Source organism: Urtica dioica, chromosome 1, assembly GCF_054948205.1.
Source record: "Urtica dioica subsp. dioica isolate 48M chromosome 1, U.dioica_male_clone48M_v1_H2, whole genome shotgun sequence".
NCBI lineage: Eukaryota > Viridiplantae > Streptophyta > Magnoliopsida > Rosales > Urticaceae > Urtica > Urtica dioica.
In genome coordinates, this window is record NC_142756.1 from 17164379 (window position 1) to 17181590 (window position 17212).

The 17212-nt window shown below is 40.9% G+C and overlaps 2 protein-coding genes and 1 non-coding gene across 3 annotated transcripts; 1 reads left to right on the forward strand and 2 right to left on the reverse strand.

Moving 5' to 3' along the window:
* Window positions 1–4234: 4234 nt before the first annotated feature.
* Window positions 4235–4429, reverse strand: LOC149407591 (U2 spliceosomal RNA). The gene has a single exon (XR_016301883.1). It is a non-coding gene; the product is annotated as a U2 spliceosomal RNA (small nuclear RNA).
* A 272-nt stretch (window positions 4430–4701) lies between these two features.
* Window positions 4702–10122, reverse strand: LOC149407592 (ATP-dependent helicase rhp16-like). Its single transcript, XM_089626804.1, has 16 exons — window positions 9921–10122; window positions 9705–9779; window positions 8669–9540; window positions 8420–8542; window positions 8261–8334; window positions 8014–8071; window positions 7793–7933; window positions 7619–7704; window positions 7165–7234; window positions 6920–7021; window positions 6143–6373; window positions 5956–6060; window positions 5622–5774; window positions 5447–5535; window positions 5155–5235; window positions 4702–5077 (listed from the first exon to the last, which is right to left on the reverse strand). The coding sequence occupies exons 1-16, from the start codon at window positions 9967–9969 to the stop codon at window positions 5008–5010; spliced, it is 2379 nt and encodes a 792-aa protein (XP_089482930.1). The 5' UTR covers window positions 9970–10122; the 3' UTR covers window positions 4702–5007.
* Window positions 10123–12767: 2645 nt separating this feature from the next.
* Window positions 12768–16888, forward strand: LOC149407593 (uncharacterized). Its single transcript, XM_089620930.1, has 3 exons — window positions 12768–13315; window positions 13457–13556; window positions 13652–16888. Exons 1-3 carry the CDS (start codon window positions 12768–12770, stop codon window positions 16886–16888), a joined length of 3885 nt encoding a protein of 1294 aa, XP_089477056.1.
* The last annotated feature ends 324 nt before the right edge of the window (window positions 16889–17212 follow it).

Below are 17212 nucleotides of genomic sequence, written 5' to 3' on the forward strand. Positions count from 1 at the left end.
TGGCTGAGAGCGCTCAGCTTCTCGAAAGACCTCGTTTTGAATCCGATAAGCCTTTCTTCAAGCAAGTTATCCAGCCATCACATATCAGCCGTCTTGGTTACATTGTAAGTTTTGTTATTATTATTATTATTAGGTCCTAGACCGAACTGCGCACCGGTTTAAGTGTTGATCGGCATTAACAGAAACTAAATTCTAAGAGTTTAAACTTGACTAGACGATTTGAAGGGATTTTGTATGAAGAGTTTTTTCACGAAGATAATAAATGAATTTCTATCTTGGGGCTGCATGCTTTCAGATTTGGATGCTTGGAATACGCATTGATTATAGGTCTAAGCATGCATGCTAGATTGTTAGAGGAAGATAAAAAAAAATGAGCATTGGATGGAAACCACTTTGCATATGGAGTATTTAAATTATGCGAGTAAAATCAAGTATTATGACTTTGCTACGACGTTTGGAACTTTCATTAAGGCTTGCGATGTTTTAACTCAGTCTTTGTGTCTTTGTTTTGTATCTGACTATGGTTGAGGATATTGGAAACTGTTTTAATATGCCGGTTAGAAATTACATTTAAGGTTTTGAAAAATATTTATCGTATCACAAAATGGCGGAATCTAAATTTATTAAATTGGTTTATAAAACCTACACATTGATACATGAAAACTTTAAATCCCAAGATCAAATCTTTTGGATCTAGAAATGAGCTTATTAGATCTAGACCTTCACTCTCTCACACGTCTCCTCCTTGCTGAAGATGAACCATTGCAAGAATCTTCACCAATAATATAAAAATCGTGTATAAATGTGTGTGGGCACAAGTAAATTCTAATGAATAATAAAGCCACTAAAACTACTTGGAATGTCTCGGTTTTTATCATAAGAAAACAATACTGAGTGCCAAAAAGAGAGATACTTATTTCGAAAATAATTAAACAACGATGCTTATTGAAGTGTGTTTTAAGTTTTAACAGAGGCAAAAATGTTTATGGCGTTCTAATGACCAGTGTGAGTGTAAGTTCATGATCCACAAAACGTAGATCCATGATCACCACCATTCAAGGCAAAAACACTCATTCTATTCTATGTCACACATGACCTAGTCTCACTTCCTTGAACCGAGTAAGTGAACCAATAAAAATAAAGCATAAATTAAATCATTTTATTTTTTATTCAAGAAAAATTCACTGTGTCATTTATTCTCTTCGTACAAAAAGTTTACGGCCAAAATAATCAATATCATTAATTCAATATCCAATTATAATTATTTTCATTTCAATTTTATTTAATTAGTCGTACAATAGAAAAATGATTATTTTTAGCATGCGGCTATCTAGCCATTTTAAGTATGAGTATGAAAAAATAGCTAAATTTTTCAAAGTTAAGGCAAAGTAGCAAAAAAAAATTTAAAAATCCAAAAAATACCCCTAAACCGTAGAATTCTCTCTCGACCAAAATTCTTTCTTCTCTTATTACTCAAACCATACAATTCTCTCTCGACCAAGATCCCTAAAACGCTCGTCATTGTTATTTGATCGCCGTCGTCATATTCGACGAACGTCTTATTCATTTCAGAACTTCAGATCTCGGACCTCGCGTGTGCCTACTCGCTCCGCTACGTCCAATGCGCTGTCACAATCACCGGTGTTGAGAAGGTCGTACTCTCGCCTATCCGGCATCGTCCTTGTGATCTACGACGGAGGGAGGCTAGGGTTCACCACCGACGGCGTCAAGGACATAACTCCGATCGAGCAAAGTCGCAGAGAAGACGGAAACGGTCGGGGAGTAGACACCTAGGCTTTGGATTTTGTGGCTATGGGATCTGTTTGCTAGAGGAGAGAGCCGCAACAGCTTTTGACTTGGTTTAGGACTTGATCGAGTCGAAGAACAAAGGTCAACGTCGATCGTCATTACCATCGCCGTCACTATATGAAAAGTGCATTAAAAATAGTTGATTAAAATTTTGGAAACCTAGATTAATTATTTTAAAATCTTGAAAAAATGAATTCACCCAAACATTAAGAGTATATTAGTGTTATTACACTATAAGTTGCTAGGATGCATTAATTTGTGAAATCTTAGTGATTTTGCTAAACACTTAATTCGCGTTTGTACAAAGAATTCTTAGAAAAAAATACAAAAAATTAAATTTTCTTTTAAACTCTTTTAATGACACAAATATACATTTTAAGATTAAATGGACATTTAAGTGATGAGTTCGATTAAATGGACATTTAAGTGATGAGTTCGATTAAATGGACATTTAAGTGATGAGTTCGATTAAATGGACATTCAGGGATATTAAATATTATCATTGTACTTATAAACTAAAAGCCAAAACATCATTTTAACAATAAATAACTCTTTGGGTCATTTCATACCATAATAGCAAACTTGATACTATTGCCGGACTCACAATTTAAACTTGAGTGACGTACAATGATAATAGCAAACTTCATACCAAGGTTTGAAATCTCGCGCGAGATGGGGGTATCTCGCGCGAGATCTCGCATTTTGGAAGGCTGCGAGAGAGGTACGGGTATATCTCGCGAGTTTGGTCAAATCTCGCGAAATCTCGCGCCTTATCTCGCGTGTGTGATACCATCGAATCTCGTCCGAGTTAAGTTAGTTTTTGCTAACTTTTCCCTCATTTCCGCATGTTTTCCGCGGAAGAAGAAGAGAAAGATGAGCCCCATTTCTCGCGAAGCTGAAGACCAAATATGGGTATATCTCGCCGGATCTCGCCGTTTACCCCCGAATCTCGCGCGCTGGAGGTGTAAAACTGCTCAAATCTCGCCGTGTACCCCCGGATCTCGCGAGGTAAGGTTCAAAACTGAAATTTAATTTTTTTTGTTGAATTTTGAATGAATTTTTTAATGGGTTGTTGAGTATTTTTTAATGGATTGTTGATATGAATTTATTATAATCCGAATTTAGGTAGTAATTTTGAATAATTTGATGATGTTAATGTTGATTGTGATGAGTTCTATTTTATTCCGAATTTAGTTGGTAATTTGAATTATATGTTGTTAACCTTGAAGTTGTTTTGATTTTGAAATGTTTTTTTTTAAATCCGAATTTAGGTAGTAATTTATTTAATTAGATGTTGTTAATGTTGATGTTGATGTTGTTGTGAATATAGCGTACCACAAACGGACGATGAATACGACTGCTTGAATCCAGCCTTTTTTGAGTCAGGATATGGAGGCAATACGTACGAAGGTTTGTCTGATGCAATATCATTCTCTTCTACTAGCAAAGATGTTGATCAATTGTCACAGTTTTTCGGTGGGTTCTCGATTACACCGGAGGACTCAGAATCCTCGCATCCAGTTGAGCCGCATGGCGGGTCTTACACTTATCCTGAGTATCCGATGATAGTCCCCGTGCCCGTACCTATCCCCGTCATCCCCGTCTCTCCCCCCATTTTAAGGGATTTTTACCAGCCACATGAGCCCCAACCTCGTATTCATTACCGACCAGGTTTCCCAAAATACTTCATTTATGTTGCATTAGATCAGTATAATTACGATCGTCATGTGGAGATTTATATGACTACATATGCTCACATGATGACTTGGTACGAATATTGCCTGATGCAAGACCAACAACCTCATACATTTCAGGGCCCTCGACACTCTACCTACGAGTAACGACAATGACTGTGAACTCTACTTTTTACTATGCTTTGGTTTGGTTTGTAGTACATTTATTATATTTTGTGTTGTTTTGTGTGAGAACTCTCTATTATGTGTATAATTATTTGTTTTCTTTATTTAGCGTGACTTTGCTTGAGAACTCTATATTACATGTGTATTGATTTGTACTCTACTTAGAATTTCATGTCTGGAATTTTGAAAACTTTATTTTAAAATTAATATAGATTGTGTATCATAAACTTATACAAAATCATAACTAAAAAGTTGTTTAAATACCCCGCGGAATACCCTTTTTTTGGCGGTATATCCCACGGAATGCGGTATACCACACGGTACGAGATATCCCGAACGTTCATCAAATACCACGAGATACCATGGTACGAGACGAGATACCCCAAAAAATAAAAGTGCGGTACGACCGCGAGATGATGCGAGATTTTAATCCTTGCTTCATACCATAAATGAGTAACAATTTGATTTAAAAAAAAAAATATTGATCCAACTCTTCGTTTTAACTTTCAGCCAAATGTCACAGAAAATAATCCAATCCCTGGATTTGAATTATTTAACTCGATTTGGAGGGGTGCGCCGGCCCAAGCGGTAGTGCAAGGCATGGGCGACGCTCGTGGGCCCCAGCAGCAAGCTACTGTGGTGGGCCCACCCCCTTAAAAAATAAATTTAATATCGTATGGGCCATTGGCCCATATATCAGATATTAAACTGATAAGAACAGATACTACACTTGATCTTAGCCAAAAGGCCGAGAAAGGTATGATTTGTAATAGAAATTCATTCTCAATTTATACTCCTTCAAATTAGTTCTACTCTACTTTCTTTGTCCATGTGGGACTATATCCATCTAAGTTTGTAGGTATAAATGTCATAAACTACAAATTACAAAGTATCGTACGTTTGTAGTTTCTTCATTTACTTGAAAATTTAAACAATGTTTCTTCTTCCTTTTTTTTAATACATATATCTGTAAAGAGAAAGACTTTGGATGAAAATTTAAGTTATGCTAGGAGATCAAGATGTATTTCGGACATTGAAAGCTAAATTTGTATAGAGTTTGGATTAATCTCTTACAAGATATTAAATGGAATCAAAATCACATTTGCGACATAAGACCTCGAGAGTGGATCAAACTGAAGTGTTTATTAGCTTAAGTGTTCTAATTTTATGTACTTAGAAAGGGGTTTATCGTCTCGTATACAGTACTATACTTATATGAAACACATCAAATGAATTCAATCCCAGTAATGTCATTATTTTTTTATTTGTGAAAACCTATTGATATAATTGTGTGTACGAACACAATACATGAGAGCCTATTTGATTTTCAAAATGGCTCTCAGCGGAACAGATCTTGTAAGTCCGATTCACCCAACTGACCAAGAGCCTCAGATGATCCACCTACAGTTCTGCCAAAACCCAAAACAAGACATGGAATTATTATAGAATCAAATAAAATAGTCCAACAGACAAACATAAAGCTTACCCTTCAAAAAACAGTTCCTTCTTCTTTTGCAGCTTCAGAAGCCTATCCTCCACCGTGTTCCGGATGATAAACCTCACAATTCTGCACCCCAAAAAAACTGTCAGTCATAGAATAGTCGCAGCAATATTGCATTTTCTTTGTGTTATGTGGAATGAGGAACATCGAGGGAGACAAAATTTGAGGGAAAACTTAAGGAAATATGGATAGCTAAAATTAAGATTTCATTTCAAACCACTGCATCGTAAAACCCGAGAGCATAGCCTATCTGTATGGAGAGAGATTATGGACCAACCTGATTGGTTTATGCTGTCCAATTCTATGGATCCGAGCCTGTGCTTGTCGCTCCACGGATGGGTTCCACCATGGATCCATCAGGAACATCTGAAACGAGCCCGAAAAGGTTCAAACTCAAAATTTGGCTCGACGATAATGAAATAAAGTTATAAAAAAAAATTCACTTTACGAACATGAGAGGCAACAGTGAGGTTGAGAGCGACGCCGGCGGCTTTCAAACTCATCAGGAAAATCCTACATTCCCCATCTTCGAAGAATGTCTTAACAGCAGCGTCCTTCTCTCTCATTGTCATGCTTCCATCCAACCGAACAAATTTCACGCCCGACTGCATTCACACACATTTTATATTAGTTTTGGGATTTGAAAGACTCCTACAATTTTCGACGGTTTTAATACTTCAAGGAGGCTAAACTGATACAATTAGCAAAAGGGGCATATAGACAATTTATTTATAATCAAGCATCTCTCTTCCGATATGAAGACGTATTTTTTTTCAAGTGTTTTACCTTCTGGAGCGAGTAGCTTATGAGATCCAAGAAAGATATGAACTGGCTAAAGACTATTCCTTTGGCAGAAGGATCCCTCTCAATCATATTCCTGATTTCTTCCCTCTGAAATCCCAGAGAATTTGATCAGAGCATTAAAAACACAATGAGACTAAATATTGTACGGAAAATTAACTGAAACACACACCAGAGCCTCTATCTTAGTGCTTGTTTTGAAATTGCGGAGCGGAATTCTGTTTAGAATACTGGAGGACTTAAAGCCTTTGATGGAGATTTTGCCAGTCTGATTGCTGGTTTCTGCTTTCGATGTCAGATCAACAGTAAGCAACTTCGAGCATGTTGGGCATGAGACTTGTCCAGATGATGTGGAATGATAAATCAAACATGCCTTGCAAAATACATGTTTACAGGAATTCACCTGAAATATCGAAAACACATTATTTTGTAAGGAAAGTGATAAACTAGCAAGGCTAAATTAGTAATTTTTCGTTTATTTATATATTTCACTACGTAAGTCATTAGTGTGGGTCATTAAGATTATGACAAGAGATATTCAGTTAGTTAGTTGTAAGTCATTTGTGTTCGAGATACCCTGAATTGTGTATTCCTCGAAAACATTATAAGAGCAAACATTGGGACTTCACAAGATTAAACTTTCCTATACACCTTTAAAAACTTAAAATAAACTTATAAGAACAAACATTGGGACTTCACAAGATAAACTTTTCTATACACTTTTAAAAACTTAAATAAATAGCTTAGATCTAGCAGTGAACATTTAACGAACAGTTAAAAAATCAAAAGGTAAAACTACTAAGAAAGCCCGGAAAAGTTCTCTAGAAGCAGTCATTAAGATCATGCTAGTACATAAGTATGAAAAGTGGATTTAAAAGGTCTCTAGAGGCCTTATTCCATAATTTGTCATGTTTATAATGAAACATGAGATGAAACAAGAATGACTGACCACATGATCTTCTGCTGCTTCATGACAAATGCCACATATTTTCTCGCCAATATCATTACCCGCACTTGCAGAATATTCCACGAGATACGGATGATTAACTGCCTATAATTGATATATTCAGAAAATAGAAGTAAAATTAGCAACATCATAACATGAATCGAAGATGATATATGAACTAGATATCTTCTTGCGTCAGAGATCATTCGTTAAAATTTAACAAAATAGCCCATTACAACAAACATTACCTGACGCAAGCGTGTGAGAAGCTGAAATACGTGAGCATAATTATTCCTCAGCGCCCCAGCTTCTACATAACTGTAAGATGGAAACAATATCAGGGAATCTTTAAAAATAACCACAAAATTAGAAAACGACTGATTTCAAAACGTAAACACAACTATTAAATAGTATACACAAAATTATTGAATAGTAAACATTTTCTTATAAATATTCACACATTAAATTAGGTAGTGGATCTAATTTCTTCATTATGTTATGCAGCTTGGCAATGGATAGATTACGAAGAACGACACTTGACAGTTTCCAATAAGCATATCACAGAATCAACTTATTGATAAAAGATCGAAACATAAGGTTTTTAAATCATTGAAACGTTGAAAACAGAATGTAAGCAACACTATCCGTTTACGCTTGTAAGAAACAAAATATATATACATATATAGAGAGAGATTACTGTACGCGTCAAATTTGGCCCGGCTATTAGTGTACAATGTCTGGTAATAATCGCTCTCTATTACATCCATTGCGTCCATCCTCAATGTAATCTACGGTAAGTTTGATAAAGCCCATCAGACAGTTTACATGACATACTTGATAAAATGTCAGAAGAGAAGACATAAAGCTAGGAATTACAATTTTTGGAGGGAGTGCAAGATCAGCTGCACGGCCTTTCTTTGTTCGTCTCAACACTGACATCTTCAAAATTTTATGTTTGAGCAATATCATTGCCCTTCTTCTTTTGTCTCCTCTATAATCTATCTGCTTCGATACGTACTAGTAAAGTTGAAGATGTGGTGGGTTAGCATTATACTAAAAAGAGGTAGGGAAAAAAGAGCAATAAACTGCATACTCACTTTATGCCACCAAGAGAAATGTACTTTATGAGGGCAGTTTGAGCATTGCGTCCAGGATCTGCAGAGAGGGATACGGATCACAGTAAAAAATCAGACAGGAGGAAAAAAATAGGACTTTACTTCTCGAAATAAAAAGAAATGAATGCTAAGTTAGACGTGTGGATAAGATAATCAGACTCATGTTTTATGCAAACTTTGTTTGGATCAAAATTAAAAGTAAGAAATGAAATGGGTTACCAAACCATACCTGTGATCCAGAACTATACAGTCACAGTCCTTACAGAAGAAAAACGAGTATGGGAGAATTTGCAAAAAGCGTATCTGAATCAGTAAATTGAAACCTTATTAGCTCAAAGGATGATAATAACTTGTATAATATATTATTATATAACATAGAGTAACTTACCAAAGAGTAAAATTCGCTGGCACAATTCTGAATGGGAGTTCCGCTAAGACCCCATTTGTAGGTGGACTCTAAAGCAAGAACACCTTTCGCTGTATTGCTGTGTCTACTTCTTATATAGTGTGCCTACAGAAAATTGACAATATTGCTGTTCAGACGAAAGTATTATCCAGTTATCCAATGCAAACACGGAGACTAACAAACTTCAGAACATTAATCATCTAACGAAGATGATACATCAGGCGAAATCACCTCATCCAATATGATACGCTCCCATGTTGCAGAATAAAGCGCCGATTTTCCCTCGGGAGGCACGTTCTTGCATTTTTGGGCTTTGGGCGGTTTGAATTTCGAAATGATATTTTCTCTCCCGCAAAAAATATTCATGTGCCGTTTTATCATCGCCTCATCGAACAGCTTATGACAGAGAGGGCACTTCTCTTTCGATGGCATTATGTGTTTTCTATACTCGCTCTCGACGATCGAATATGTAGTGATGATGAAATCGTATTCGGAGAATTTCTTTGAGTACCTCTCTCGGTTGGGTCCGTGGTAAACCAAAACCTTTGTGCTGCCCTTCAGTGTGAACCTGTCTATCTCACCTACCCACTGGCTCACGGCCACCACAGGGCAAATTACGAGTGTGCCCTTGAGTCTGGTCGATCCGGAAGATGAGGATTGCGACGATGAAGCACAAGCTTCTCGGGAAAGCTCTCGTTTGGTGAGGACTAGAGCTATGGCCTGAATGGTCTTTCCCATACCCATTTCATCGGCGAGAATTCCTCCTCTGATCGGTGAGCTTTCTTGTTTCAGAGCCCAGGCTAACCACTCCTTCTGGTACCTCAGCAACTCCACGTTCATATCCGAAGGCGCTTCGGCAGAATCAATCATCACTTCGTCCTGTTTTTCAAGATCGAAATCCTTATCTTCGTTCTTGTCGAGCCATTTTTCCTGTGCCTCTTCCCATATATTCCACATCAAAATCGGCTTCTCTTTCTTCTTTTTTCTGCCCTTAATTTTTCCCGTATTCTTGTTAGGCACGGGAATATCATCGACGTCTTCGATATCATTCTTTGGTCTCTCCTTCCTTTTCAGCGAGTTGGTTTTCCGATTATAATCATCATCTGCTTTCAATTTTCAAGAAAGTTTAACATATAATCTAAAACTAAGATCAATTTAGATTCTATCAAAGATAACGAAAAAAAAAATATTTGACGAAACTCCAAGAATCAAATTACCTAAGACCCGCAAGAACTTTCAAGTTTCAATTATCATTCAAAATTATTACCTCCATCGCTGAAATCGCTATCATCATCATCATCAGAGACGTTGTTGTGTTCGTCTTTTCTTCGATCTCCATCGCCTGCGTTGTGAACCGCGTCAGATTGATAATCAAATTCGAACTATTTTAACGAGTGGATATCGAAAACTAACAGTATCAAAATGGTACTGAGAGAGAGAGAGAGAGAGAGAGAGAGAGAGAGAGAGAATGATTTTGTAATACCGTCGTCAACGGGAGTGGAGGTTTTGGTGGTGCGAGAACGAAGCTCCATTGACGGAAACGAGAAATCACTGGATAAGGGATTCGAAAAGGTAATCAAAAGACAAAACGAAGAAGGAAGAGAAAACACTTGTTTCTTTTTCTTTTCTTTTTCTTGAACTCCAAAACTCTTTTTTCTTCTTCAACGAATGTTGAAACGGCGGGAAATCTTGAGAAAGCAACCGAGAGTACTGACGTATTTTTGTAGGGTTACCGAGAGTACCGAGAGTACTGACGTATTATTCAAGTTAAAAATACATTTATGAAACTTAAATAAAAATAAAATATTTTTGTTTCGTGTAGCTAACAAAATTTATTTTTAAGTTAAAATTTATTACTTAAATAATAGTTGATAGAATAGTTTCTTATTTTTTTATAGGGTTGTATAGTTATATAGCCATATAAAAACTTTAAGTTTGCATAATAGCCAATGTTTAGTTAATTATACTTAATCAATCATTGATTCTATAAACTACAATTAAATTGATAACTTTGTCCAAATAATTTCTGCCTATTAATTGAGTTATTTGGAAAAAAAAATTGTCAATTTAATTATACTTAATAGAATCAGAGGCTAATTAATTATAATTAACAAAACATTGATTACTTAGCAAATAATAAGTTTGATATGGCTTAGTTGCTTATAAATCATCTATATACACACATACAGTCATAAGTTAGGGATTGTGTTTTCCTATATCAATTTAAAAAATTTCTTTTTATATAAAACATAAACCTTTTATCTCCTATAAATGTTGTTACATATACATACAACTCATATGGACAATAATATAAACATAAATTGATTGTGACCGATTAAAGATTTATATATATATATATATATATATATATATATATATATATATATTCCAAATTGAGTTTCTCTATTTGTAAATCAATTTAAATTTGTGTATTATCAATTCTTAGTCTTATTTATACGTGATACATTTTAGTTTTGTTATTTTCAGCATATATAAAATCATTTCTTAATAATATAAACACAATGTCACAAATGCTATCTATCTCATAGAGGAGCCCATCCTGAAGGATTATTCTTCTAGAGACCGTAGAAGCTTTACGTACACCTGTCGGGCCTGATTGTTTGCTCTGTCCCTCTGATCTTTGTCGCTTTTCCTAGGAAGGGTACTGGCCAGAGGTTGACGTTGTTTATAATTAGGTCTGGTTGGTGGATAGGAATTCTTTCAGCGTAGCGTCTGACATAAGGATGAATAAGGACGATGTAACATCGTTAGTGGACTTGACGGAAGGTCTGAACATGGACGATGAGGACTGGGGAACTGTGGGAGAGGGGTCAAAGGAAAGGAATTTATCGTTACATCTGGGGGCCGCGGCGGTAGGGAAGGTGGTGGCTCATAAGGTGGGATCTCTGAGGCTCTTGAATTCGATCCTGCGCCGCCTGTGGTGGAATGAAAAGGAGTGGCGTATCAAGATGCTGGAAAAGAAACCCGGGTCATTTTACGTTGGCCTGGAGTTCTCGTCCCCGGAGGCATGCTCGAAGATGGTAAATAAAGGCCCCTGGACGTTCCACGGGGGGGTTCTTTTGCTTGAACGTTGGCCGGAGTCGCAGCGCTGGGAGGATTGCCAATTCTCCACCATCAAGCTGTGGCTTCGGATCTACGGAGTGCCCCTGCAAGCGAGGAGCGAAGTAAATTTACGGCGTTTGGCAGTAGCAGCTGGGAACCTGGCCAGCTTCTCTTGGGACGAAAGTTTTCGATCAGTTCTCAACGATTTTTTCCGCTGCCAAATTGTTTTGGACATCGACAAACCTATTTGTCCTGGTCGGTATATCCCGGTGAACGGGAAAAAAGTGTGGATCGCTTTTAAGTACGAGAAGCTTCCGCCGGTTTGCTATGGCTGTGGGCGGCTGGGACACGAGAAGGAGGGTTGCAAAGGTCCGGAGGTGGTGGTCCCGGACGTGGCTGGCACGCTGGTGTCGCCCCTTGGCCCTTGGCTGAATGCAGAGGACAGCCGGCGCTCATGTTTCGGCCGGGAGACCCAATCGGAGACGTCTAGGGAAAAGGAAAAACTAGACTCGAGGATGGCCTCGAAAATACTCGAGCCGCCTCCTAGTTCCAAGAGTATTCGGCGGCATAATGATAAGGGCATGGGGAACTCACATATTGTTGGAGATAACAGCGCACGTGCTCCAGATATTTTATTTAATGAGAAAGATGGAGATAAGAGAACACGTGTTCAGCAGGGGGAAGATGCAAGTATTAAGCAACCTCAGAATTTGGGCCTGCCCAAGCCCAACCTAAATGCCAAAATCGACCAAGCCCCTACCAAGGATTTGAACGAGCCCAAGATAGGCTTACCCACAAGGCCAATTCCCACTCCAGCCCAGGAACTGTCTAACTTGAGCAAGGACTGTTCTGGGAACCTGAGAAGAAACCCCGCAGAAAGCCTCGACTCCGTCTCTGAGGTTGCGTCGGGGCTTGAAGCTCATTCTTTGAAGAAGAGACGTGTGGATCTGACCTTGGAAGCTTCAGTTGGGGGCGAGCTGGAAGGAGCGGGACCTCGAAAGCGGGTGTCTTCTCTAAAGCGTGCGGCCCGGGCCTCGCCCAAGAAGTACAGCAGGAAAGGGAGGGCTAATTTGGATGCAAACCTGGTCGAGGGAGGCACGGGCCTCCTCCAAAGCCTGGGTATCTCAGAGGAGGAGGCCGAAGTCAATCACAACTCCCAGACATCGGAAAGGAAGGAGAAGAAGGAGGAATATAGCTCATTTGCGGGGGACGCGAGTCACCCGGGATCGGCGGGAGCTGGCGAAGGAAGCCAGACCCGCCGGTCACAATGAATATCCTCTGTTGGAATGCTCGGGGGTTGGGCAGCCCCGATGCATTCCGGGAACTTCAGAGGCTCGTCCGCAACGAGTCTCCCGATGTCTTATTTTTATCGGAAACTAGAATGTTTGGTCATCAGTGTGATAGTTGGAGAGAGAGGCTGGGTATGGAAGGGCACTTTGTGGTGGATAATAAGGGAAGGAGTGGGGGGCTTATGATTTTCTGGGCAAGCAGCGTGGACGTCCGAGTGTTCTCGTACTCGGCGGGCCATATCGATACTACAGTGCGTTCTCTTGATAAGGAATGGAGATTTACGGGCTTTTACGGTAACCCAAGACCCGAATACCGAAAATTCTCTTGGGACCTCCTTAGGAGACTAGCAACTGTGCATGGGGAGCAAGATTTACCATGGTTGGTTGGTGGAGATTGGAATGAAATTTTATTTGACCAGGAGAAGGACGGAGGAGCGAGAAGGAGTTGGGCTCTCATGTATGAATTCCAAGAGGCGCTTGAGAGGTCCAGCCTGGAAGACTTGGGTTTCAACGGGGAGCGCTTTACGTGGGCTAATGGCTAGGACCCGCCGAGATTCATTCAAGAACGCCTCGATCGTTTCTGCGCCAATGAGGAGTGGGTTCGGATGTTTCCAGAGTTCGAAGCTTTTAATCTTGACTACTATAAGTCAGATCATCGTCCGATTAGACTCCGTCTAGCTCCGGAGGTGAGAAGGCATACAAAACGATCAAAGCGCAGATTTTTCTTCGAGGAGAAATGGCTTTATGAGGAGGATTTCATGGATAAGGTGGAAGAAACCTGGAGGTCTCGTTCGGCTGAGTCGGTGGGTGCGGTCTCCACAAACCTGAAGGTGTTGAGCAAAGACTTATCCAGTTGGGGCAGGGAGAGGTTTGGGAGTCTTCCCAGACAAATCTCGGAGGTGAGGGAAGAGATCAAATCGGCAAAAAAGACGAGTCTCATGGAGCCTGCGTCAAACGGCTCGCCTCCCTCAATGGAAGACTGGAAAAACTCCTGTCTGCTGAAGAAATTCACTGGAAACAACGATCTAGAGTGAATTGGCTCTCGCACGGAGATAGGAACACGAAGCTATTCCACGCCTACGCCAACCACCGCAGGAAAATTAACAGGATCGAGAGTATTCACGACGAGGAAGGATTGAAGATCGCCGGTGACGAGGACCTTCTTCGAGTGTTTGCCAACCACTACCAAGATCTCTTCGAATCCTCGAGACCGAGCGCTGAAGACATTGAGGCGGGGATACCAGCCGGCATCCCTGGCATCTCGGAGGATCTTCGAAGATTGATGGTGGCCGATTTTAATCAAGATGAGGTGAAGGCTGCTCTCTTTGATATGCACCCTACTAAGGCCCCGGGCCCGGATGGGTGGTCGGCGTGTTTCTTCCAGAAGAGTTGGGACATTGTGGGGAGTGATGTGGTGAGGAGTTGTCTCAGCATCTTGAATGAGGGAGGAAGTGTAGCTGGCTGGAACTCGACTCTCATCTCCCTTATTCCGAAGAAAGATAGACCTTCCCGCATCACCGACTTCCGGCCGATTTCTCTCTGTAACATCCTCTACAAAATTGTGGCGAAGACATTGACAAACCGGCTCAAATTGGCAATGGGAAATGTGATAGATGAAAATCAAAGTGCTTTTGTGGCCGGCAGGAACATAGGAGATAACGTCATGGTGGGATTCGAATGCAATCATTGGCTTCGCTCCCGCTCCCGAGGTCGAGTCGGCTATGCGGCTTTAAAGTTGGATATGAGTAAGGCTTACGACCGGATCGAGTGGAGGTATCTTCGCCGAATGATGGAAATGATGAAGTTCGGTCCTAAATGCATTTCTCGTGTTATGAATTGTGTTTCTACGGCGAGTTTCTCGGTCCTGGTCAACGGCTTGATTTCCAGGACGTTCTCTGCTTCTCGTGGACTCCGGCAAGGTGACCCGCTTTCCCCGTACTTATTTCTCTTGTGTGCTCAGGGGCTCTCTTCCTTGATCCATCACCAGGTCCAACACGGTTTTCTTCATGGGATCCAAATCTCGAGAGGCAGCCCCCAGGTGTCCCACCTCTTCTTCGCAGACGACAGCCTGGTTTTTTTCCGTGCCGACGAGAGGGAAAGTAGGAGTCTCTTGAAGTGCATCAGCGCATACTCGATAGCTTCGAGCCAATTAGTTAATTTTGAGAAATCGGTCATCTCGTTCTCCCCCAACACGATGCCGACGCAAATCGAGAAGGTCAAAACAATGCTTGGAGTGCGACATTCAGATGGCATAGATCTTTACTTGGGGCTACCGACCTTTTCCCTTCGCTCAAAGAATGTCCAATTTGGATATCTTAGAACGAGGGTCGTCAAGAGGATCAGCGGGTGGAAACAGAAATTATTATCGATGGGCGGAAGGGAGACTCTGATAAAGGCGGTGATTCAGTCCATCCCAACGTACACTATGAGCTCGTTCAAAATTCCTGACGGGGTGCGTGAGGAAATTGAAAAAGCTTGTGCGGAGTTTTGGTGGGGGACAGCTGGAGGGAAAAATCGTTTCCATTGGCAAAGTTGGGACAGGTTATGCCGTGCGAAGAAGGAGGGTGGCCTTGGTTTTCGCAGCCTCCGAGAATTTAATCAAGCTCTGTTGGCAAAACAAGTTTGGAGGTTGGCTCGGTCTCCACAGTCCTTGGCAGCGAGGGTTATGGCAGGGAAGTATTTCCCGGGGAAGTCGATTTTGGAGGGGAAAAAGAAGTCGGGATGCTCTTATGTTTGGAGAAGTCATCTGTGGGGTATTGAGCTCGTGAACGACGGCTGGAGGTGGAGAGTGGGTGATGGGAAGAACATCTCTGTCTACTCCGACAGGTGGATCCCATCCCCGGCCAGCTTCAGAGTCCAGTCGCCACAGGTCCTGAATCCCGAGGTGACGGTCGGGGATCTCCTTCTTCCCACTGGAGAATGGAATGTCCCTCTCGTGCGTAACTCTTTCCTCTCTTTCGAGGCCGAAAAGATTTTATCCTTAGCTCGCCCGAGGAATGCCAATCGCGACTCGATCACCTGGCATTTCGACAAGCACGGGGCATATTCGGTTAAAGGGGGTTACTATAAAGCCCGCGAGAACAGCAAGGCAACAGACGGGGCGGGCTCCTCGAATCATCGGTCTGACGAAGTTTGGGTGAAAATCTGGGCACTGCAGGTCCCTCCGAAGATTAAGATTTTTCTGTGGCGTGCTTGTCAGGAGTTTCTGCCCACGCGTGGGAATATGGCTCAGAGACATGTTCCAGTTAGACCTGAGTGCCCATTCTGTGGGGGCATGTGGGAGTCCTCAGCACACGCCTTAATCTTTTGTCCGCTGGTGGAAGAAGCCTGGTCCCGATCTCCTTTTGAAGATGTTAGAGACTCGAATCCTCATATGCGGTTCCGAGACATTCTCATGGTCGTAGCGAGGACGTTGGAGATTAAACAAGTCTCTATCCTTGCAGTGCTGCTATGGGAAATATGGAACCAAAGAAACAAGAAGATCCACAATTCCCGGTGTGACCTTGGCCACGCTTTCCAGCGGGCAAGCACGGTGTTAGCTGACTCTTTGCGATTCAACAATCTTCAAGAGAACCAGTCCCAGCTGGCGAATAATACTCACTGGTCTCCCCCCCAGAAACACTGCTGGAAGATTAACGTCGACGCGGCCTTTCCTACGGAGGGCGGGACGATGGGTCTGGGTGGCTGCGTCCGTGATTCGAGGGGATACTTCGTTGCGGGCATTAGCAAATCCAGACCGAGGGCGGCGTCGGTCCTGGGGGCAGAATTGGAGGCTCTGCGAGAGGGTTTGAACTTTGCAATCAGATGGGGGCTCGCACCTTGCGTCGCGGAATCGGACTCGAGTTCGGCAATCAGACTTATTTGCTCTCACGAAGAGGTCCCCGAAGAGGAAGGCTTCATCATCGAAGACATCCAAACCATGGCGAAGTGGAGCTGTTCGGCTTTTAATTTTATTCGGAGGACTGGTAATAATGTTGCCCACTGTCTGGCACGTTGTAATTTATTGTCTTCCTCTTCTGCTACTTGGTTTAATGAACCACCTCCCTGTATTAACTCTGCTATCATGGCTGATTTGGCCAAAACCCATTCAGGGTCTTAAATAAAACCAGTACTAGGTGTTTGCTCAAAAAAAAAAAAAAAACACAATGTCATAATTTATATATAATCATCTTTTTATGAATATGAATAAAAGGTCACAGTTATAGCTTAAAATTTTATTATTTATTATTACATATATTTTCTTTCAAAGTACACACGTGTATTTTATAGTCCATTACAATTTTTCAAATATATCTTTAACAACGTAAAACCTAAATTTCTTCAAAATATTATAAGTTTATGAAATTTAATTCCCGTTAAAATGCTCGGGTAAAATGCTTGTTTTATTCTAAAAAGAACGTAGAGCATTCAATATGATAAAAAG

What these genes read in the sequence shown, in the direction of transcription:
- LOC149407592 (XM_089626804.1), bottom strand. Translation starts at nt 9,969, where the DNA reads ATGGAGCTTCGTTCTCGCACCACCAAAACCTCCACTCCCGTTGACGAC. An exon ending in ATTTCTCTTGGTGGCATAAA is followed by an intron (nt 7,934 to 8,013) that starts GTGAGTATGCAG and finishes CAACTTTACTAG; the next exon opens with TACGTATCGAAGCAGATAGA. An exon ending in GCACTAAGATAGAGGCTCTG is followed by an intron (nt 6,061 to 6,142) that starts GTGTGTGTTTCA and finishes CTGGGATTTCAG; the next exon opens with AGGGAAGAAATCAGGAATAT.
- LOC149407593 (XM_089620930.1), top strand. Translation starts at nt 12,768, where the DNA reads ATGAATATCCTCTGTTGGAATGCTCGGGGGTTGGGCAGCCCCGATGCA. An exon ending in TTCAACGGGGAGCGCTTTAC is followed by an intron (nt 13,316 to 13,456) that starts GTGGGCTAATGG and finishes TCGTCCGATTAG; the next exon opens with ACTCCGTCTAGCTCCGGAGG. An exon ending in AGGAGGATTTCATGGATAAG is followed by an intron (nt 13,557 to 13,651) that starts GTGGAAGAAACC and finishes CAGTTGGGGCAG; the next exon opens with GGAGAGGTTTGGGAGTCTTC.